Source organism: Melozone crissalis, unplaced genomic scaffold (assembly GCF_028551555.1).
Source record: "Melozone crissalis strain CALT ecotype California unplaced genomic scaffold, PUWL_Pcris_2 ptg000042l_1, whole genome shotgun sequence".
Lineage (NCBI taxonomy): Eukaryota > Metazoa > Chordata > Aves > Passeriformes > Passerellidae > Melozone > Melozone crissalis.
The window spans coordinates 6,911,609-6,934,798 of record NW_026535820.1 but is presented as its reverse complement, the minus strand read 5'-3'; the positions used below and the strand labels follow the sequence as shown (position 1 = coordinate 6,934,798).

Here is a 23,190-nt window from a genome sequence, read left to right as displayed (position 1 = left end):
CCAGGTTAGAGCAAAAAATTAATATTAAATTTGGTGCAGTATCCTGATTACAACTGAAAAATCAGGAGGTAACAAGCACTGGGAGCATATGTACTTGTTTGCTAGCAGCTGATTCCCATAAACCTCCATATGGCTTTTTAAACACAGTTTCTAATAACAATTGAAGTTTACAGTTGCTGTACATCTGGCAATAATGTAGATTTTATTTAAATAGGGATTGTTTAATATGGGAGGTTTTTATATGAGACTATTACATTGAAAGTATCCTTACTCTGTCAAACCCTTTCAAAGCGTGGTTATAAATGACACAGGAAGAGATTAAGAGGTGGCTACCCCTCATGTGAGGCATAACTACTGACCACACATCCATTTGAATTCACTGAACTATAAAATAAAATCGTGGTGAAGAGTTTAATGTACTTCACTTTGTTATGGAACAGAATAGGAAAGCACTCACAATCAGTTACCACATCTCCACTGGGTAACGCTGATAACCTCCAAGCAAGGGGGGCAGTGTTTCAAACTGCTCAAAATAGATTCCTTGCACCCATCCAATCACTGACAAAGCTCCAACATCAGCACTTGAATGCATCATCTTTGCTCTTTTCAACACAAGGCTCCCCTTAAAGCATCCAACCACACTTTAAATACACATTTTAATTTAATTTCTCCCTTGCCTATGAATGTTTAGCTATTATTACCAAAACCATTAAGGCCCAGCTGTCAGCCTATGGAAAACTATAAAGATATGCTCTGTTGCCAATACTTTCACTGTCTTTCTGCACTTTTCTTGACGCACTTGAAAGTTTATATAATAAAATCTAAGCCATCAGAGAAAAGCAAAAACACAAGACCTACTTTAATCCATCAGTAAATTGTAGTAAATTATTGGCAAAGCATTGTCTGGGTCCTTTCCAAATGTCAAAGGACACAACATGCACAAAGGACAAAGTTAATTAAGTCATTGCCTACATATTAATTTCAGACCAGCGGAAAGTCTCTAAGATCCAACATCATTGTATCTCTTCTATTATTTTTTTAATGAGCACCAGAATAGAATAATGCTATAAATGAGGTTCTACAGAAGGTACTGGAGAAAGATGCAATGACTCAGACTGGCTGAGGAAAGCTAATCATTCCAAGGGAAAAGGATGGGTTGTCAAAGATGAAAGTAAGGTTTTCTTTCAACTGAGGTCAAAAGAGGAAGACAGTTTCTTGAATTCCCAGATCCAAAGGCCTAAAATGCCTGCAAATCAGAAACACAGTAGAACATCTCTACATAAATCACTCACCACACCCTTCCTAATATAAAGGTTTATATTTTCTCCCTGAGAAACCAGGTGCCTCTCCCTGTTCTTTCAAGGAAAAACATTAAGCCTCAGTGAGCTGCAGAGAGATTCAAAACTCCCCTTCAGTGCAGTTACTCTAATTAAGATCCACGATGTTCTGATAAGTGTTACTGAGATATTCTCAGTCTTCCCTGCCTCCCCCCCAACAAAAAAAAAACCCAACCCAAAACCCTCTTCCTTAAGACATCTAGGCAAGCGGGTAATATTAAAAGAGATAAAGTAGGAGATTGTCTTTTTTTAACCGTACCCACCAGGAAGTTAAGCATCAGGACCCATTTTTTAAGTAAAGCAGTAGGACAGTTAACACCATGGAGTTAAAAAGAGACATGCCATGTTTAGACAGTTATTTAGCATTGTAAAAATGAATCATCCTATGGAAATACCCTTTTTTTTCACTTGTAAACAATGACACTAGCATGGACAGTATGTCTCAATATGTATGATTACAGTTAGTCAAGCTGAATGCCCCTCAGAAGGAAATTATTAAACTGAGAATACTGTAAAAAGACAATTTTCTCTTTAGGCTTTCTGTGGAAAAAGCAAAGTAGTGTCAAAATTCACATCTTCATCTCTAGGCCCAAGAAACTAGATGACCCTTTATAAGAAAATCAAGCCAGGTCTGTGCTGTAAGATGCCACTGACCACAGCTGTGCTGGTAAATGGAATGAACCAAAGAGAGTTCAGCATTACAATTGCCCCAGCTCCATATAAATGCTTATTTAACATTATTAAGATACCAAGTTATTGGTTTAAAAATAGTTCATTCCCATGTAACAAGCAGTGAAACTCAGAGAAAAGGTCAGGGCCTCCAGTGCTGTGTACAGTATATATCGGTCTACACAGTATCCACCAGTTTGTACAGTATATATCCATATTGAATTCTACCATGGTGATCTGGAAGCATTTCCCACACAGACAGAAATGTTATGAAATGAAGCAGTAGGAACTAACTGTTGATTGGTTTCTGCTTTGTGAGAAGGGGAAACAATTATGTTAACTAAACCATGTACAGAAGTTGGAGTACTTCAGAAATTAGAAAACTAATGTCATCAATAATGTTTTGCTGCTTCCTGAAGAATACTACCTCTAGTCTTGCTTGCTTACAGCATTGTATGTAATTAGAATTGAACCTGCTTTCTTTTAGAACTTCAAGTATTTTCTTGAGTTACAAAAAACACAACAATACAGATATTTGTCCTGATGCATATAACTACATTTTGGCTTTATACTTTAAACTGTGAGTGTTGTTTTAAAGATCCTACTGCTCCTGTAAGATCCTGTACAAGTAATTTACCAGTGACAATTTAATCTAGATTCACTGACATATTGCTAATAAAACAGCTAAAACATGTACCACCAAATGATTGGAATGAAAAGGTATTATTGAATTCCAGGGAGGCAGTTGTACTGTGGAGGTCAGGGGTGAATTTTTATCCTTGCTGGTTTTCTGAGCAGCTCTTCTGGAAGCCACTCAAGATGCTGATCCAAACCAAGGCCTCCATATACGGCCTGATTCACCTGAAAAAAACCTTCAAGGTGAAGCTCTGGCCATTTTATAACATCAAGTGAATTCTTTCACCCTTCAAAGCTGACTCATGCCAAGGGTGCATGGATCATTAGCTTCTGAGACATAGGAATTTGAAAGGTTTACATGTAAGGAACTGTAAAACAACACTGCATGTAGCTCTAAAACACTAATCAAATAATATTCATAGTTCCTTTTTGTTTGACAGAAACATATTAAGAAGTTCCCAGTTTTTCCATATCTTTTATGGCAAGAAGCATCCATTCCACACATACCTCAAGAATTAATTCTATATGAGAACATTTCATGTGCTAGCCCATAAAGCTCACTGCTTTTTGGTGTGGCTGAGATCACATTGGAGAATCACACTTTAATCTAAATCTCTAGCTTTATTTTGGTTGCCATCAAAACCATAACAAAGAGCAATCTTCCTTTTTAAACTACTTTTACTTTTTTTTAAATAACCATCTTTCCATAGTGTATTTTTTAAACATGCTATGAAACTAAGTATAAAGAAACAACCACTCTGAAGGAATTTGTTCCTTACAAATATACTTTTTTGGGTTTAAATAATTTATCATAGTGAATTCTCTAAACCACACACCAATAATTGAAACATACAGGAAAAAAGGCTCTTCCTAATTTTTTAGGAATTATTATAAGAATTATAGTAAATTAATAAAAAACAATGCAAATTTGGAAATAAGAGCTATTGTTATGAACAATAACCACACTACTTGCCTTGCATTAAATGAATAAAAAGTTTTAAAGAATTTAAATTCTGCATTATTATCTTTTGTTAAATCCATCACTGGGAACATACACTTGTTTCTCTCATACAATTAAAAGCTTCTAAAGCCACTAAATATTAGACAAGGGCTCAAAAGTACAGCCTTTACTGACTAATTAAAAATTCACAATGGGTATTCCAGACATTACCAAATTGTGCTGTCATTTTCCACTTGAGATGTTACATTAGTCTACCATGCAAATTTTGTATTTATTAATAATTTCAGCCATCCTGTTCCCATTCTCAAATTTGAAAATGTCTAAGCTTATTTTATAGTATCTTATTTAATTCTTGTGCTCAGTCTGACAGTGCTGTCTGGAATTCACAGTCAGTAGTTCTGACCTTATTGATTAGCATTTTCTCTGCTTAATAATGGAAATTATAGCTGTAATTTTAATAAAAACAAAAGGATAATGAAGCCTTACCTTCACCAGTTCTGTATATCCAGTTTCCCTTGCTGTCCACCAAGGCTGAGCTTTCAGTCCCTTGACATTGTAGAGGGAGCGCTGCCAAACTGATGCAAAGTGACCTCTTTGGTACCCAAGCTCATACCACTTGTATGCCTAAAACATTGCAGTTGTAAACAATCAAACTCACATCAGCCAAGCACCTACAGGAAAAAAGTAACACTTCCTGGCAAGACAGAGACTGTCTCTTCAGATGTTGGGGTTATTCTTTCAATAAAATGTACTAATGAATATTTTAAGAAAAAAATAACAAACACAAACAAACCAAAAATCCCAAATAACAAAATAGATCAGTCGGCCAAGAGAGTCCAGTCCAACATTAACAAAACAGGATAATCTCCTCACAACCATTCACATCAAATATGGGCTGGTAATCCCTGTCCTTGGACTTGGAATATCCAATTGTTTCTCATCTTGGTCAATTTAATTTTCTGTTTCAATTCTCTACCTACAAGTGAAAGATGACTGTCTTCTGCTGCCAGTGGAGATGCTGTGATGATGAAAACGATGATGACTTAAAGTATTAGTTATCTAATACTTAAATGCACTTGAGTTTCTTCAAATATTTTTTGCCATACCCTAATTGATCACATGACAGAAACCTGCTGAAGTTAAAAATGGACCTTTTCTTGTCTTTACTCTCCCTTTTACTTGTTTTACCCCTGCATAGCAGCAAAGAAAGAAAATGAGATTCTTGGAAAAAAAAGACCCAGCATTTGTATTACTGTGAGAAACCACATGCAGAGAAAGTTATACAGAGCTGCCTCCTTCCTGCCCAGCATTGCTGCTACAGCTGCAATAGTTCAGACAACATAATTTTAAAAAATCCTCCAATAAACAAAAAAATAAACACCCCTCCCCCAACCCCCCCCCCCAAAAAAAAACCAAACCAAAAAACCCCCACCAAAACCTAAAAAAACCCCAAGACAGCTAAGTAGGGAAAGATGAGAACAATAATTCCAGAGCCAAGGGACTGAGGCAGGTGGCAATCCCTGCCTTGAACAACTGGCCAAAGTCCTCATTGAGAGTTTGTAAACTTTCTTCAAGTTTTTGAAAATTGTTGTACTCTGATCTTTATAAGTCTCCCAAAGTATGGAGCAAAGTCTGCAATACATTGTTGCCCTACAGTATTTATTTGAAGTACACAAAAATAGTGTGGATGGACAGAATAACAGCAGATCATATATAAACTATCATCTTTTTTTGCCTAGAGAAGCTCAGTAAAATTGTGCATGGGTCAAAAAAATAATAAGGTAATACACAGCATATATTTAAATGTTGATGTTATCTTGGTTAACTGTCCAAAATGGAAGCATTAGGATTTATAACATTTGTTCCCCCAACTGTTAAAATACCAGTGAGATACCAAGTGATGGTTCATGCTGACTGCCTGCACTCAATTGCAGTGTCGGGAGTTAGCCCAAATGATAAGGGGAATGAATTATTTGTTTCAGCCCCGGAGTGATGAGTATGAATGTTGCTGTTCTTTAAGATACATCAGCTATAATTGCAATGTATAACACAATTAATTTTTATTTATTAGAAGAATTGTGCTAAAGAAATTGCCTTTATCAGGATGGAGTAGGGTTAGGCTGCCTCACTCATCCTTTCCCAAGACTCAGTGAAAGATTTCTTTTCTCATGCAGGTCTTGGCAGGGGAACATGGACAGCTACAACAGCGTAGCTCTCCTTTCCAGGACAGAAACTGTTTGAGATGCACGTAGTTTATCCAATCTATGTGAAGAGTGCTTTGTTGTGTAACAACTTCTAGGTTTTAATTTCTCGTTTCTTAAGCCAACATGGCATTTTATCAAATTATAGTTGGAAAGGGCATACTCGATACTGTTCCCCTCACATTTCCCAAGGCCACATTCATAATTCCTAATTTAGCTCTAATAGATGAATATCTCCCTTCAACAAACCTTCAGTGATAGCAATTTCACATCTAACTTAAATATTGATCTGTTTCCTTGATTAAATCTTGAAATTCAGCAAGTCTAGCAAGGTCAGTGAGGAAAATTTAGCTGAACAATGGACTTTCCACTGATAAATTTAAAAGTCTCCTCTATCCCAAGAAGTTCATTTGTCATTAATTAAACTTTTTCTACAGCAGATTTGGCCATTAACTCCATAAACATTAACACATAATAATCCTGGAGTTAGAGATGCTGTACATTAATTGCATCTGTGTGGTATCTTTATTCAAACAAATGGCAATGGGATGTTCTAGGCTCAGCAACTCAACCCAGAATGTCCCATGGAAATGTACAGGGATTTGAGAGAAGGAGACAGAGTCAGATCGAGTGTGAAAGCAGACTCTGCGTGTGCATGTGTTTCTAAGTAAAATGAAGTAAACTAATTCTCACTTATAAATGAACAATTAAAAAAAAAGTCATTGGAAGAGTATTGAGGGAAGGTAATCTAGCTTAAAATTCAGATATTACATTCTAGATCTACTGTATGTATAAAGTATTGTAATAAAAGCTCCATGAATTATTTAAAAAAAAGGTAAACTGATGAACTAGACTAGAGAAAGATCACATAAAATGACTTCACCACAGCCCACTTGTCTGCAGTTCATACTGGAGAAGCACCTACTGACTGGGCCACAGCACTAAAGGGGTCAGCATTTTTTACAGTTTTTAGGTATTAATATTAATTTTACAGCTTTAAGGTATTAATTATTAATAATTAGGTATTCATATTTTTACAGTTTTTAGGTATTAATTTTGCAGTTTTTAAGGTAGTAATTATTACTTACATTACTAAGTAAGTAATTAAAAAGCAGTGATTTTCATGGCTATTTCTACTCAGATTTTTAATGCTTATTCTCTTCATATTTCCCACCTAGGAATTGGATTTTTTTTGCTGTTGTTTTTAAATTCATGCTCATATTAAAGTCCATGACTAATCAGAGTCTTCAAGAAAGGTTCTTTGCTCCCCTGCCATGACAATAGTGGAAAGTCATAAATTAAAAGTTAACTTTTAAGTATAATTTGATTTCAAATAAACAAAAGAGAAACTCTTATGGCTTCCAGCATCATGTTTGTTTTTGTTGGCCTCTCAACAGATACATAGTACAAATTTCTGTTTTCCTGATTGATTTGCTAATTTAGTTATTGAAAAAATTTCATAACTCAGCCCACACATTCAGTCCTCTCATGATCCTCTTTTATCTCATAAACACTGGTGCTTTTTCCTTGGAAATTAAGGAAGATTTACAAAACAGTGCTAGACAAGAACTTCTATACAGTAAAATACAAGTAACTGATTATTTTAACTCATTAAAATCTGTGTTGTAAGTGATATAAGCAGAACACAGTTTCTAGAAATATTTAAAATTTCTGTAAATTTTTAGTCCCTTGTTTCAAGCTGCCCTATGCCAGCTTAAACATTCTCAGTTAAATCTAAAGCAAGGGATGCTAAGAGATTGTATTGTAATGCCTACAAATGGATTTTTTGCTGTTGATCATCTTGACTTCTACACACACAGGCTGGATTGTTGTTGCAATCAAACTAGTGTTGTTTTCAACAATTAACCCATCATTAAATGCTTTCCTGGATTCTGCAGCCACTCATATATTTAGATTTTAAAACAAGAACAGGTTAAACAGTACCTCTTTGTCTCCCATTCTCTGTAACGCATCACCCAGATGAAAATAAAAACGTCCATCATCTGTGCCAGGGTCACCAGATTCCAGTCCTTCCTAAAAGTCACATAAACAAACAAACAAACAAATAAATATGAAAGGTATAAGAAAACTTACAGGACTTCTAAAAGAGTTCATTTGATTGCTGTAAATAGTCTGTCAATCCTGTGCAAGAGACAGGTTATGAAACTAGGTAAAAAATGTAACCATCATGGTAACCTGGAATTTAAGCTGAGTAAATACAGTATGTAAGTAGAAATTCATTGAGAAAGGTTACCAGTTTTCCAAATCCCACAGCCTCTTCCTTCAATCCCTCCAAGACAGAGGCATATTTAGTAATACACCAGTATAACTCCAACAAATAGCTTAAGCAGTGATTTGTAATTAGCACACTTCTAGTCTGACACATTTCATACATTCCAATTCTACTGTTTGCTGGTAAAACATTTACTGTGGGTGAAAAAGTACCTGTAGATAAGGTATGCTCTCTGCTATCTTGTTTTCTGCCTTCAGGATGAAGCCATAATGTACTTTGGCAAAGCCATCATTTGGAGCCAGACTTAGAACCTGTTTGAGAGAAAATTGATTAAATACACCTGTATGAATCCATGCAAATTAACAAACCTGTGTACATAATGCTATTTAGTAATGCAATGGTATTTTCTTCCATTACAGATTCTCAGGTAAACTCTTGGCTTGTCTGTGCTTTCTTTTCCTCGTTCACTTTTGTGCTTTCTCCAGCAAACCAAACTTTGAAGTCTCAGAAGTAAAATTATTTCAACAGAAATTGCTTTATTTTTCACTTGTCCTTTTCTACACTTCTCTCTTGAGTTATAGCATGCTTCATTACAAATTAAACCTACTATCAACACTTAAGTTACTTATTCCAGGTTGGACTAATCAGAAAGAAAGCAGCTACTCTTGAAAAAATCTGCAGCAGAAACATACCTAAAATAGTTTTAAATTAGATTTTCAGTGTTAGCAAACTAGTTTTTGCAAGAGAAATTATATGAAACATGATGACCACAATTCAGAAAGAAGCTGCAATGTAATGCCAGCATTGTGAGATGGGGATGTGAAAATTCTGGAAAACCAAGGGCACTGCCAGCACAGTGGTGAACTGGAGCACTCTCTGGAACAGTGTGCACTTTTCTGGCCATGGGAAAGAAGGTAACAAAAAGTCTACTGCACTAGTGACTCAAGGTGCTTTCACACTAGAAGGTGATGGATAAATTATTCTTGTGTAGTTGTGGGCTGCATTCTTTGATCAAGACCAAGCATGCTAAATTCAGCTAAAAGATTTTGTACCCTCAACAAGATTCAGATCATATCTGAGTTTACAAACTGGCTTAATTCTGCAGAAAAGGGAAACACTCATGGGCACATGTCCAGAGATGGATATTTCATGGGGACTGTGGAAGAGAAGGATTTGTGAGTGCAGGGACAGATGTAGGGAAGGATCAGTGTATAGGGCAGTGTTTCAGGGGAAGGAAGTGTGAAGCTGCCAACCTGAATTCTGAAATATGCACCCCCAACACCAGTCAGATAATTTAAGTGCATTTGTCTTCCTCAGCCAAGGGCTAAAATTAGAGCAAATGTCTTGATCTACTTTCCAGCTCAGCATTTCTATGATGTACATATTCAATATAATTCGTAGTTCTATGCAATATCAATTACATGGTTAAGTTAATCTGTTTTACATCTCTTCTTTCCTTAAAATAAGGGTGGACAGTTTTATCAGGATAGACCCTCAGCCTGTGAGGATCATCACAGGAGCCTGGCAGGCAGTGGAATTACAGAAGCTGATATCCACTGAATGTCTAGACAGCTGCTAAATGCAAAACAACAGACAGATGAGCAATGTCTCTTGCCTAAATCCATTTTTGAAGCTACTAAACTTATGCTGTGGATAAAATGCCTGCATACATTATAGTTATTTCCCTCTGCCCTTTCCAGTCACTGTCTGACATCACTTTTCAATCAAAATAATTACAAGCAAAATCATAAGACATTTTCTGGACCAACTTCTCTCTTTTCTCAAATCTTAAACACACCAACTACATCCAAGCAAAACCAAAAATCACAGCCATGAAGGTACAAAATGTTATGAGTTAAAAATAGCAACATTTCACAGAAAATACTTATTATGAAGGAACAAACGATTTGTGAATCTATTGGAAGTCCATAGTATGAGACATTATTAAGAAAAAGTACCACAGTAAGGATGAGCTTGATCCCTAGGATAAGACTACACTACCACCTTCTGCATCTTATGCCTTTTGACTACAGGATTCTCTGTATAATTATTTTGATCCAAGAATCTGTACCTGCAGGGTGAAATGAAATGACTGACAGAAATATTTATTAGCCACATAATTTCGTTACAGTTTCTTTAACTATAGGATAAAGCTATCTGATTAATTAAGACAGAATAGAATTTTCTGTATTACGGTTCATTTAAACTGTGCCGAGTTGCATTAAGGAATGATCTACATTCAGAGCCCCTAAAGAGAAGCAAAGAGATACAATCAGCAGAAATTACACTGGAAGTATTTAATGTAAATTGTATTACTCTGTTGCTGTTGCTGCGTGCAATATTAATTATGTTTAGAAATAAGTTTTACTAAACTGCTCATAGGCCATTAAATATTAATCATGAATATAGAAATTAACCTCTGGGGCTATCAGAGACTAATTAGCCATGGCAGAGTACTGTGTTAATGTGGATATTCTGGTTTTGGTACCTGAGATAGCTCAATCAGAGCTGGCTTATGCCTGTCTCTATAATGCTGCACTGAACCATGCACACATGCCCCAGCAAGGAGGCAGAAAAAGAGATATTAGCTGAGTAACCAGTCTTAGAAAGTTCTCTTTCGCTGTGTTTTTTAATAATCTGTGGATGCTTGAACCAAAAATAGTTCTAATTCTACCAGAACTACTTTTAAAGTTATGTTCTCTTTGAAAATAGAAATAGTTCTGAATTCTACTAGGATCACCCTTAACATTATGTTTCCATGTCCCTAAGTGAATTCAAAAGAAAATTATTTAATATTAGAGGCAAAACTGAGATCCTCTCCAGCTGGACACTATTTTCCATCTGTGGTTCAGCAAAAAATTCTGGCAAACAGAAACTAGAAAAGTGCATTTTGGGCAAGTTATACTATACCACACTACAGTTGGAAGCAAAAAAACTCTCTTGGTCTGAAGTTCAGTGTTTATACACATTGCTTCTGTAGCTAAAAGAAGAAACATATATTAAAGACTTTTAAAATAAGCTGCTCAGATGTAACAAATTTGGAAAGAAAAATAAGAATTGACAGGCAAATAAGTAAACTGGCTATTAAATGCAAAGCATAGCAGAAAGTTTTCATCTTCTAGGATTCCCTGGGCTTCTATTCAATTCCTTGGAGATGATGCAAGCCTGGGTTTGCATCTGAAATGGCTGGTCTGAAATGGCATGTACTGTGATCCCATGTAGGGAACAATACCTGTGCAGAGTTCATCTGGTTGCATGTGCTCAGTGCATGCTTAACACAGATCAGTAACACTGAATGGAGATTGAAATGCTACAGCAGGAAGCAAAGATTTTGCCCATGAATCTAGCAGCTTCCCAGGGAATGGGAAACTTGGAGTTTAAGTTCCTCCACAGAGAAGAGAGTTTAACTACTTGGGAATTTTCCTGAGCAGCAGAAACAAGTACCACATACACAGGAATTTAGACAACCATGAGTAAGGCTAGAGGGAAATCAACAAAAAGCTGAGACTTTAAGTTGAATAAGGGGCATTATCTTATTGAATAAGGTATACACATCCTGAGGATGTGTACTGAAGCCTAAGAGGCCTGTCCTTTCTGCATTAAAGAACACTTGAATAAAATGTATGAACAAACTTACAGAACACAGAATTCATAAATATTGGAGGTATCTACTTTGCAGCAATGAGTTCATGCTCTTGTCTGTGCTCTCTTAACATTTTTGTATCAAAAGATTACACAAGTGAGAAGGAGTTAGTCACGCTGCAGAAGTTTCCCAGCTTTTTTAAAAATCATGGGAAGAGCAAGACTTCTCCTTGAGGCCCTCAGAGCCACTATTCAGTTTGCCCCTTTCTCTACCATGCAGAGAATCTGAGTACCTATGGTAGGAGCTGAAAACCAAGCACTTTATAAATATGCCTGGCAACAGCTGAGCAAAGCATTCCCAGAGCAGGCCATGCAGCCCCTAAGCAATCTGCCCAAAATCATGCAAGTAGAACCAAGAACCAAAGTAGGCACACATGAGATTCTCCCTGTTTCTTTGGGTGTTATTTTTAAAATCCCTAGTGTAAACTTATCCTGAATTGCAACAAAAAATTTACATAATTGTGTTGGAATTCAGCCTGAGTAACACCAAAAATACAGACAAATCCACCATGATTTTTTAAAAAATTAATCTAAATCCTTAAAAAAAAATTATTTATCCTATTTATCCTCCTTTTACAATGACAGAACATCACTATGCTCTATTTCAGTGTTAGTGAATTGCAAAACAGAGTAATTACAATGGATAAAGAAGAATAGAAAACAATATGTTAAAAGCACACCACTTGCATATCTGTTCTTCATCAGAGCCCTATGTATTTCTTCTGAAGTATATAAAACTCAGTATCAAAGTAATTATATAGCAAATTCATGACCTTCCTCCAGGTATAAAAATCCCTGTGATTATTGAGAAATTCTAACAATTATGTTGCTTGCAAGAAAACACTGAAGAATTGCACGGGAAAATCTTGCCCAAAAGGAGTTAGGTTTTGTTTTCTCAAATTCCTTGCAGTTTGAGTAGCAGGTTTGTTTAATAAATTCTACTTTTAAAAGCCAATATTTCCAATCCTCTGAGAAATTTTGACAGCAAGCCAAAAATTATTGGACAGAAATGTTTTATGGAAGGACCTAAAAAGTAGCCAAAGTAGCAAAGCAAACATTATTCTGGCAACATCTGAGACTACCAGAGGAGCTTGAGTCAAAAAAATGGTATTCTTAGTGTTTGGCTTCTGCTTCCCACCATGTGGTTGAACATCATCCTTCTCTTTCAGAAGCTATCAGAGATGAGAATCTCTTCAGCCCCCCACATGTGGGGGATGGAAAACTGAGCCTTTATTCTCAGGAGGTGGCACTAATCCTGCTGATCCCTTTCCAGCCTCCCTAACCAGACAATTAGCAAGCACCACGAGCGTGCCAACATCAACAGGACCATTCCTGGTCAGGTGTGATGATTTGTGCTCTACCAATGATGTCAGACTCCACATCTGTCAGACAGCTTACAGATGTTAACAGGGTTTCTAGATCACGGGAGCAGAGTGGCTTTTCCTGGCAGTGAAGTTCCCCCAGCCAGATAACCACAGCATAAGACAGAAATATAAATCCAGTGAATTGTCCACACTACAAACATCACGAAAGAAAAGCAGATTTTAAGCTGCTTATAAAAAGATGAAAAAATTAAGGTTAAGTAGCTTTGTGAGAACTGATCTACTTGATTACATGGTTAGAGATGCTGTTCCTGTAAAGAAACTGGCTTACTTCTGCTTCCCTTGTCTTGAAGATAGGTTATCTTTTTTTTAGTAAGCATCACATATTACATTTTACATACAACACACCTAGATGTGCTGTCAATATATTCCAGACCTGATTACCAGAAGATAGATGATTTTTATTATTAAGCTTATGGAAATAACCTGCATTCCTCTGCAATGAGGAAAAACTTAGCATGACAGTATCAGAAAATATAAATTAAAATTAGAAGATAACCGCAATAGAAAAAAACTTATATCTGCATTAACCCTTCAAAAATCTCTCATGTGACATGTTTAACAACTGAAAAAGTTAGAATCAATCAATCTTTCAAATGAACATAGGATTGTAAATAGTAATTTTCCTTGGCTGGAATGGAAACTCACCTCTTCATACACTTTCTTAGCATTGCTGTTATCGCCTATCAAGAGGTAACCAACACCAAGGTCATTCTTGAATGAAGTCTCACTGGGAAACAGCTGAACTAATTTCTGTAGAGTCACCAGGGAGCCCCTCATGCGACCTGATTTGATTGAACAAGACTTAATTACCAGTGCAGATATAAGAAACAGTTGCAAGATGTTTACACAACATCTAAGGAAATACAAATCAGAGGCAAGTGGTTCACTTTCACTGACAATCAAGAAGGAAAAACTTGTGCAGACAGGAGCACATTCAGCTGCTTGGCTGTTACTGAGGGTGTAGCAGGAATATCTCAGAGAATCACTGCAATCACACAGTGCTATGGCAGCCTCTTGTGGAGGACCCTTCACAGTGCAGAAATAACATTATTTAAGCTTTGGTTGCTCTATCATACACAGATAGCAAAGCACTGGAAAAGACTAAGTAAACATATAGTAATAAACTTCACCTTTAATTAAGTAAATTCAATTGATTTCTAGTGTTAAGTAATAGTTCTACTCCTGTTATGAAGTTTATCGTGCTTTATGTGCTTAAAATTAAGTATGTTCCTTGGCTTCCTAAATGAGGTCTTGCTAAAGAAAAGGAAGAACTAAATAACTTGATATTAAAAATCCAACCCATGGGAACAGAACTCTTGATTTTGCCTCATAGTCTAATAATCACCTCTCATACATCATAGAATTGAGATCTAAAAGTAGAATCTAAACCTAAATCTTGGGGCTGTTCTCCCCATGTTCAATTCCATTCTTCTCTATGTTTAGTGAAAGTTTACTCTGAGTGTATTTACTCTGCTTATGCCAGTAATTTCCTCTTGATTTTCTTCAGCTTCAGTAGAAAAAGAAATTTTCTTTTTTGTCTGTCAGTAAAAATTTTTGACCACCTATCATCATAGCTTCTCAGAGCATCTGCTGCAGCTTTCAACAGGCACTATTATTCTAAATTATAGACACTACATCTCTAGAAAAAAATTAAATTATGTAAAAATGGCTTTCATTTAAGATACTAGGAAGACAAGTCCAACCAAAAATTCAATGGAATTGTCACCTTAAAATCCTTAGTGATGTCCTGAAATCCTCACTCAGACAACTTCTGTAATTTTTATACCATCCTCAAAACTTACCAAGGAACTGCTGCCTGTCTGCTTCTCGCTTCAAGCTCAGTTTTATCAGGTCTGAAGGGACATTTGGCAGACTAACCACCTCATCATAGGTGTTGATAGCTTGTTGCAGCATCTCATTGCTCCTCATTTTCTCAGCTAAGTCATCTTCAGACTAGAAAGAATAACAAAACCATTATTAGAACAGCTAATAATCCATTAGTCTTAAAACCAACTATTTTCTTACCAGGAAATTATGCAATTGTTAAAATATGGAGTCTGCTTTATGGGAAAGCACACCAGAATTACCATTAAATCTTGTTACCTATAAATTATTTGAAAGGAGAAGTATGAGAAAATTTGCACCTAAAACATACATTAACACAGATTTTTGATTAATATTTGTAGAATTCATAATTCCTGCTTTCAAAACCAGATGAATCAATCTGTTTTAATAACATAGAAGAAATGCAAAATTTTGCCCATGGACTATTTGTATACTAAGCCTTACTTTGAAAGCAATACTCAGGTCAAAACACACCAACAAACATTTTTATCTATTCTGACACATTTATTTACACTCTTTATTGCAAAATGAATTAGGAATTGCCTTTTGCCTTCCATACATTGATAGAATATGTACCCTGCAACTCCTTCAAAACTTAAATTTGTGCATCAAATTCAGAAGCAGACCAAAGGATATATGAGCTCTCTACAGTGAAATTACAGCTTCAGCGAATCTAACAGAAGCTATGACTGATCTCACCTGTGGTAAGGCATGTTCATACTTTGCTTCCATAGCTGAAAAAGACTATGTCTCAAATGCAGAATTTTTAAAGCCTTACTTTGAATTGTTTATAGAAATGTATGTATTTTCACATGTTTAATGCATTTTTCTCATATATTTCTACATTTATTGACTTATGTTTGCTCTTAAGACAAGAGCCATGGAGGATGCATCACAAGCATGATGGTGCAGCAGTTGCTGTTGGTCTATTTAAATTCAATGTTGCATCAAAGATGCACACATTAAATGAAATTGCTTCAACTCTGTTTTCTCTATATGTTATAATAAGTATCTGAAATCTTTTTGCACTTCTGTCCTTTAGTTTTTTCCTTGAGTTGTTTTAAAACTTAGTATTGGAAATACCAAAAAATATGGGCATTCAGCCAAACAGTTCATCAAGCAGCTTTCACAGACAACTTCAGAAATCAGTTTTAAGCTATAACTTATTTTTCCTGATGTACATTCACTAGGAAATTTATTTCTCCTTTTATCAAAGGAGGCAAAGAATATTACAGATATGTAACAAAGAAGCAAAAATTGCCAGCACAAAATCTACATAACTCTACCAGTATAAATAAGGAGGTTAAAAACCTATCCATTGTTCTTTTCAGCTGTAAAGATGTTAAGAATTCTGTAGAGTATAATTTTATCTGGCTCAAGTGTAACTCAGACAGCAAATAAAGAATTGCTCATATTTCTGAAAAAACACACCAACAATGAAATATTTTGCAGGTTTTTTTGGAAAACAGTTGCCTTTTAAAGCCATTAAAGGATCCAGAACAAATCAATCCTCATGTCTTATTAAAAATTGAATCTAAAAAATTAGCATGTAATGCTGTTTTGTGCTTCAAAGAAAAGGAAAACCACACTTTTGTGGTGAATTCTTGATCCTCTTTAGCTTTAACCTTCAAGGCCTTTATCATTTGCAGTTTTACTTTTAGTTAGTGATGAGAAGTAGCAAATTTAAATTAATTTTGTTGGTATGAATCCTCATTTAAAAATAAATCTGTGTTACAATGCAAATGTTAAGAATAATTCATCTGTCTGTAGCCCATGGTTTTCCTCTTCCTTCAAACAGCTCAAACTTACACATACTGGGTTCAATAAAATTGCCATTGATAATATTAATATGACTGTTCAGTAAAATGACTAGTATGAACCTTCAAAGACTACAGAAATGAATTTATCATTGTTTTTACACACTCCCAGGAAATGCATCTAATTATTTCTTCAGATCTTGGTCTGTATTGACCTTTCATGGATTACTAAAGTAGCAGTAGGCAGCTACAAATTGCTGTAAATGGACAAATGAAATTGGGTCACTGAGATGGGAATTCTGAATGAGAATAAATTTCACAACTGCCTGCAGTGATCTGCACTTCTCCCTAAAGTCATTGAGGAGGCAGGAAGCATATTCTATTAAATATAACAGGTAGATTTGTATAAATTGGTAAATATTAAAAGTGTCACTTAACAGAGGTAAGTTCATCATGCGTATGAACAAAGCTGTCTCCTACTGTAAAAAGGCAAAGTGTTCAGCAAACTGTCACCACAGAGAGCACTGAAGCATTTGGTCTGCTCTGTATCAAGTGCCTGTGTGATAGATTTTTGGATAATCACAGCATGACTATTATTTTAGCATGACTATTATTAACCAAGTGGAGACTGGTTGTGACTCCAAGGTCCTCATCAATTGTCTAACAGCACCATTCCTTCCTGCAGTGAGGGCTTCACTTTTTTATCCTGATTAATATGACTTCAAGGAGTTTTTTATTACTCCTAGTGCAGCAGGATTATCCTACTACTATTCCCTTTTGAGACATCTCAACACAGCCTAAAAGTATTGTAAATGCAGAGATTATTTTCTGATGCCTTCTGGGTTTTGGTTGGGTTTTTTTAGTATTGTTTTTGAAGGGAAACACCTGAAACATAACTCACTCTACAAGTAAAGCTAATTAAGCCTCACTGCCTGAGAATTTGTGCTCTTTATCCCTTAACTCTTTCTCTCTAAAAACTCCAAATCCTCTTCTCTATTCACACTAGAGCAAAAAGCAGCATTTATCCCAGGGTGACAGATGTGTTGATTTCCCAGCTACAGCAAATAGTATGTAACAGGTAGGCTCTGCCTGTTGTTCCTGCACTGGGCCATTAGTTGGCATTTATCTCTTGCCATTCACTTGACAGTTCTCCTGAGATCTACAGGATGTACCTTATTTTGTTTGTTATTTACAGTACTTCCCACTGAAGTTCCACAAAAGCTGCCAAAGCAATTGGGGAAGGATAGTTGACTGAAGAGATAAATATGACAGATCACATGATTTTTTTTTTTACCTAAAAAACCATCATAAGTTTATAAATTAATTCCAATTAGTGTTATAACTCTATTGGTAAAACAAAATGTTTATTTTAGTTTTTTTTAAAGTACCTGTGCTTTCCCGTATCTTGCTCGAGGACTTTGTGGATATTGATTCACTAATGCTTCAAAGGCCCTTAAAGCTTCTTCAACTTTCCCCTGAAAAGCAGAGATATTTATCAGCAATTCTTTCTAATAAAAATGCTGAAGGATGCAGGACCTAATAACACATTAATTTTACAATTAAAGAACAAACACAAAACAATGCAGACTGAATCAACAGCTTTCACTCAGGCTTTTGTTGGGATTCCCATTTAAAGAGGAATTATCATTAGTTATGAAACAATATAATCTAATTTTCATGGTGGAAAATAGTAACTCGATTTCTCATACTTTACTCAGTTTTCCTTGTTTGCTGGACAAAATGCTGAGATGCAAATAACCTGTCTGCATAGAATAGTAAAGACCGTACTGCCAATAACTGTCGCAGACATCTTTTTATGAAATATCCTTTCCTTAAGATTTTTTCCTCCTGAGAAGCTGAGAAGCCTCAGGAACAAATTGTAAACAATGATTATCTGCTGCTGTGCAATGCAACAGGTGGATCTGTGATTAGTCTCATGTGCTTGTTTGTAATTAATGGCTAATCACAGCACAGCTGGCTCAGAGAGAGAGTCTGAGACAGCTGCCTTTGCTATCATTCTTTCCTTTCTGTTCTTAGCTTAGCTAGCCTTCTGAAGAGAACCTTTTCTTCTATTCTTTTAGTATAGTTTTAATGTAATATATGTAATAAAATAATAAATCAAGCCTTCTAAAATATAGAGTCAGATCTCTGTCTCTTCCCTCAACCAAAAACCCCTGTGAACGCCGTCACAAATAACAAACTCCAGACCAGAAATAATAGAGAACAGGAAGAAAATTCTGGAGACAGGTGGAAATTTTCCCTCTGCATGATGAACAGCATCACAACTATAGATCTTCTAAGGGAAATACTGTAGACTCAACCACAACATATAGCTCTTTCCCCCAATTTTTTGCATTATGACATCCCTCAGGACATGTCACACAAGTCCAAATGTAACTGTGGTATTGTCCTGCTGGATGCTGATCCTGTGATGCACAGTGACTAGCAAGTACAGATGGATGTTGAGAAGAACCACCCTGCTAAACAGGTGCTATGCTTGGCAATACTTGGCAATAGATCTTGCTGCCACTTCCACCTCTTTACAGCTTTATAAATATGAGTTATATGTGTATGAATTATACACAAATTGCCTTGCTATCTTCAAATATTACACATGTCTGATTTGCTTCTAAATTTATCCTGATTCCTACATGACATGCATGACTATCTGTAACGTATCAAGAAATACAGCAGGAAAAGAGTCAACAAGCTGACAGACTCATCAAATGTGTCTTCCACACCTATTTGTGATTAACCAATTGCTTAAGTAACAAGAAGCATGAAAATTTCTTTTGCTTTTGTATTCCAACATGTAAAGAAGTCTTGTAGTGAGGAACAGCAGCAGTGGCAGTCAGAGGTTAGTGTTCCCTATGCAAGAGCCCTCCAGTCCCATCAGACCTACCAGAACTCTGGGGCTGCAGAGGTGGCAAGATAAAGTCAAAACTGCACAGTATGTCCTGAAAATCAAATATAATCCTGCACCTGCAATGACCAAATTGGTTTTTATTTTATGGTACTGAAAATATTATATCTCACTGCTCATCCACCTCAAATCTAGGGTACAGCAAAGACCTGCAGTTGTTCTTGATGTGCTAGGACTGTCTGTGAGACATATCAGAGTTTTAACAAGAAATACATTTAAAAGACTTGAAGTCCCTCATTTTTAACAGCCACAATCTTCCTTCACTATTTAATCTCACATCTGGGAAAGGGACATCTCTGGAAAGGTATTATTTTCTGAAATATTCAAATGAAAGTATAAAATTGGAAGCTATAAGGGGAGATGACTGAAGAGCTTGAAGGTTTTTTTGTTTCTTTTTCATGGTCAAATTATTAAATTCAGAACTACCCAAACTGAATGATTGATGCTAAGGTCTTGCTGTCCCTGGTGAGAAGTAGGAACATCTCTTTCATCCTCTAAGCAGCTGTACAGCAGCCTAGGCACTCCCAGGACTCAGAATCTCAACAGAAACAACACCTACTCCAGTGATTTGCACCTAATGCTCATGAGTCATCAGAACACTCACTGAGAGATCCCTGCTAACACACACAGAGTTATCTGGTAGCACTTGATTTCAGTAGTCAGCTGGACAAGAGTGATAGGACAGAACTAACCCATTAGATGTGACCCATTTAAGCAGAAATTCAATGATTAAGCTTCGTATCTTCAAGGTTAACAAACACGTATGAACAGACATTCATGTACAACTTTAAAAAATTTAAGACAAACTATCCAGCGGAAATTAAACTTGAAGGACAAATATGCACTGACTATTTCAAAAAGTTAATTTCACAAAAAGTAATCTAAAATTCATTCTCCCTTTTTACAAGTACTTAATTTATTGATTTTTATCCACTGTGTACAGTCCTGAGCGAAACATTCAAAACTTACTTTTTTACGTAGTTTTTCTGCGGCATCTAGTTCAGCTTTTATGGTCTTATCAAACTTGTTTAAGAGCTTTGGCTTCTTCTTCTTTTTAGCTAGAAGATTGAACAAACAGACAGTTCATTACTTCTTTCTTATTTCAATTGCCTGGAGTAACACTTAGCTAGGACTGTGCTGGCAAAGTGCATCATTTTCAAGTAAGGCAGTTTCAAATTACTCTGAAAAGGAACTGATTTCTTACTTATTACAGTCACAAACTCCTATATGGAAAAGTCATTCAAATTGAGTAACTTTGCAGCTAAGTTTAGAATAAAGCATTTTTCATCACATCACATTACAGTCAAGGATCTTTTTTTCCCAAATGGTTCAACTGACGTGGAAGAGCAAAGGGAACTGTTATTTTCCTACATTTATATGGTATCATGAAAAACATGATCATCAGAGCACTAGTAATTTCTAGAAGTTGTGACTATATGCTTTGCCTAGAGCAATTGCTGAGGCTGCATCTGGAGTGCTGTGTGCAGTCCTGGGCTCCTCAGGACAAGAGAGACATGGAACTCCTGGAGTGGGTGCAGTGGAGGGCAATAAAGATGGATGATTAAGGGACTGGAATGTCACTTTTACAAGGAAAGGCTGAGGGAGTTGGGCCTGCTCAGCCTTGAGAAGAAATGACTGAGAGGGGACCTTATCAATGTGTATAAATATCTTGAAAGTAGATGACAAGAGGAGGGAGTCAGGCTCTTCTCAGTGCTGCCAAACAATAGGACAAGAGGCAACAGGCAAAAACTAATGCATGGATGTTCCACCTGAACATGAGGAAGAACTTTGTTACTGTGAAGATCACCAAGGTTACTAATCAGTCGCTGATGCCAGTCTTTTCTGTCTTATTTATTATCCTCCATTTCATAGGAAAGCAATGTCTTCACTGCCTTTTCATGCATTTAATCATCATAATGGTTAAGGAGCACAGCACTGGCTCTCTTCCAGGTAAAATCTAGTAAAATTAACATGAACACCTCTTATTACAAGTGCAAGGATCCCTCCACTCCAAACCCTCAGTCCACAGTGACTGACAGGTGAGAAGTTTCTCACATAATATCATTGGGCCTGAAAAGAACACCCTTAACATGCAAAAGGTTTGTGGGGTTTTCCTTTTTTTTTTTTTTCCTTTCTAAAAAATATGCCAGCTCAGTTTTTCAAGAAACCATTACTATTTCTAAGGCCTGGCTTGCTTAACAGCAGCAGTGGAAGAACCCAGAAACATCAACCCAAGGAATCAATGACAGCAAGTGACCTTGAGGACTTATTAGGCTCATTTTGCTCATTTTGCTCTTAGCTGCCGCGTGAAACTGTCCTTTGCTGTTAGCAAGAAAACTGAGGCTTGTCAGTTCCTCTGGGTACAGTATCTGGGGAGCTTCCAATGGGATATTGCCACCAAACATTTGGTTTAGTTTCTGTTCTCTAAGAAACATAAACAGCAACTAAAATGTGAGTTCTCAGTTCTTATGACATGAATGAAAATCTTTATTTAAGGTTGGCCAGCTACACAGGAACTGTATTTCAGTGAGGCAGAACAGCTATTTGTCAGCTTTTTAGCTTTAAGCATTCATGGAAAGACCAAGTCACTTGGTCTTTCTCAAACTCAGTAAGCATGGCAATAGTAAGGTTCCTTTGAGGCAAAGGAAAGAAGCTTTCCCACCCACCAGGAAACTCCCACTGCCTGTGGGACACTCTCTACAGTTCATTTAAGTTTACAAGGACATGAGAAAGAGCTCAGAAAAAAAAAGTAAATTAAAAAAGTAAATTAAAATCTTACAAGTCTGTGGCACAAAGATGTAATATCTTCCTTTTCATATCCAACTTGGGTGATATGTTAGAAGAACCTATTTACCACCCTCCGTTACAAAAAAAAAGTACTATCTTCCTATTTTCAGTACAATTATATATCAGCCCTAGACCAGCAGGAGATCAATATAAAAAGCTGGAAAGGAGTTGTTAACATAAATATTATTCATCTGCTAGGCACCAATATAACACAGTAAACATTATATAACAAGCAATCATTTTCATCCCCCATTCTGTTCTATGTTAAAGGATTCACAAGGGAGCTTTCAGTGTAACCATCAAGCATTCCTCTATATTAACCAGATAGCCTGCTACCTCCCTGCAGGGGTATTTTAATAAATTATCCATTGCCTCCTTCTAGTGCAATAATCCTTTAGCAGATGTGACCCAATATATTAAATTCAATGATACAAAGAAGTTAACGTATCTGTTTTCAGAGGAAAATATATGTAATTTTTCTTCAATGACAAATTTCACCATGACACTGAAGTCGTGCATGATCAAACAACTGCTTGGTTGGTTTGTGGTCCAAATTAGGTTGAGCATTAAAATGGTAATAATCCTTTTACCTAATGGTAATAATGCTGGACTTTCAAGAATACTACTGAGGATTTTCAATAATAGCCTTGGAGAATAGGCATTATATCTAGGACTGCTGTTATAGGATTCCTGAAGACTTCCTTAGAGAAAACAGTTTCCACTGAAAAAGCAGCAAGCTGGGAAGAAGTCTCACAAGAAACTCTATGCTAGTTCTTTTGCTGGAGACAAAACAAACAATTACCAGTGATGACAA

General features: G+C 36.2%; 1 protein-coding gene across 6 annotated transcripts in view; it reads right to left on the bottom strand.

Moving 5' to 3' along the window:
• The window catches only part of ASPH (aspartate beta-hydroxylase), a 110,933-nt gene that overhangs the window by 18,343 nt on the left and 69,400 nt on the right, over positions 1–23,190 (bottom strand). For all 6 annotated transcript variants that reach the window (XM_054284744.1, XM_054284745.1, XM_054284749.1 and 3 more), the window contains 7 exons: positions 20,559–20,647; positions 18,055–18,141; positions 14,867–15,017; positions 13,710–13,846; positions 8,250–8,348; positions 7,749–7,838; positions 4,090–4,227 (listed from right to left, as the gene is read on the bottom strand). In XM_054284744.1, the coding sequence (XP_054140719.1) occupies positions 4,090–4,227; positions 7,749–7,838; positions 8,250–8,348; positions 13,710–13,846; positions 14,867–15,017; positions 18,055–18,141; positions 20,559–20,647 (791 nt within the window). The remainder of the gene's footprint in view (positions 1–4,089; positions 4,228–7,748; positions 7,839–8,249; positions 8,349–13,709; positions 13,847–14,866; positions 15,018–18,054; positions 18,142–20,558; positions 20,648–23,190) is intronic.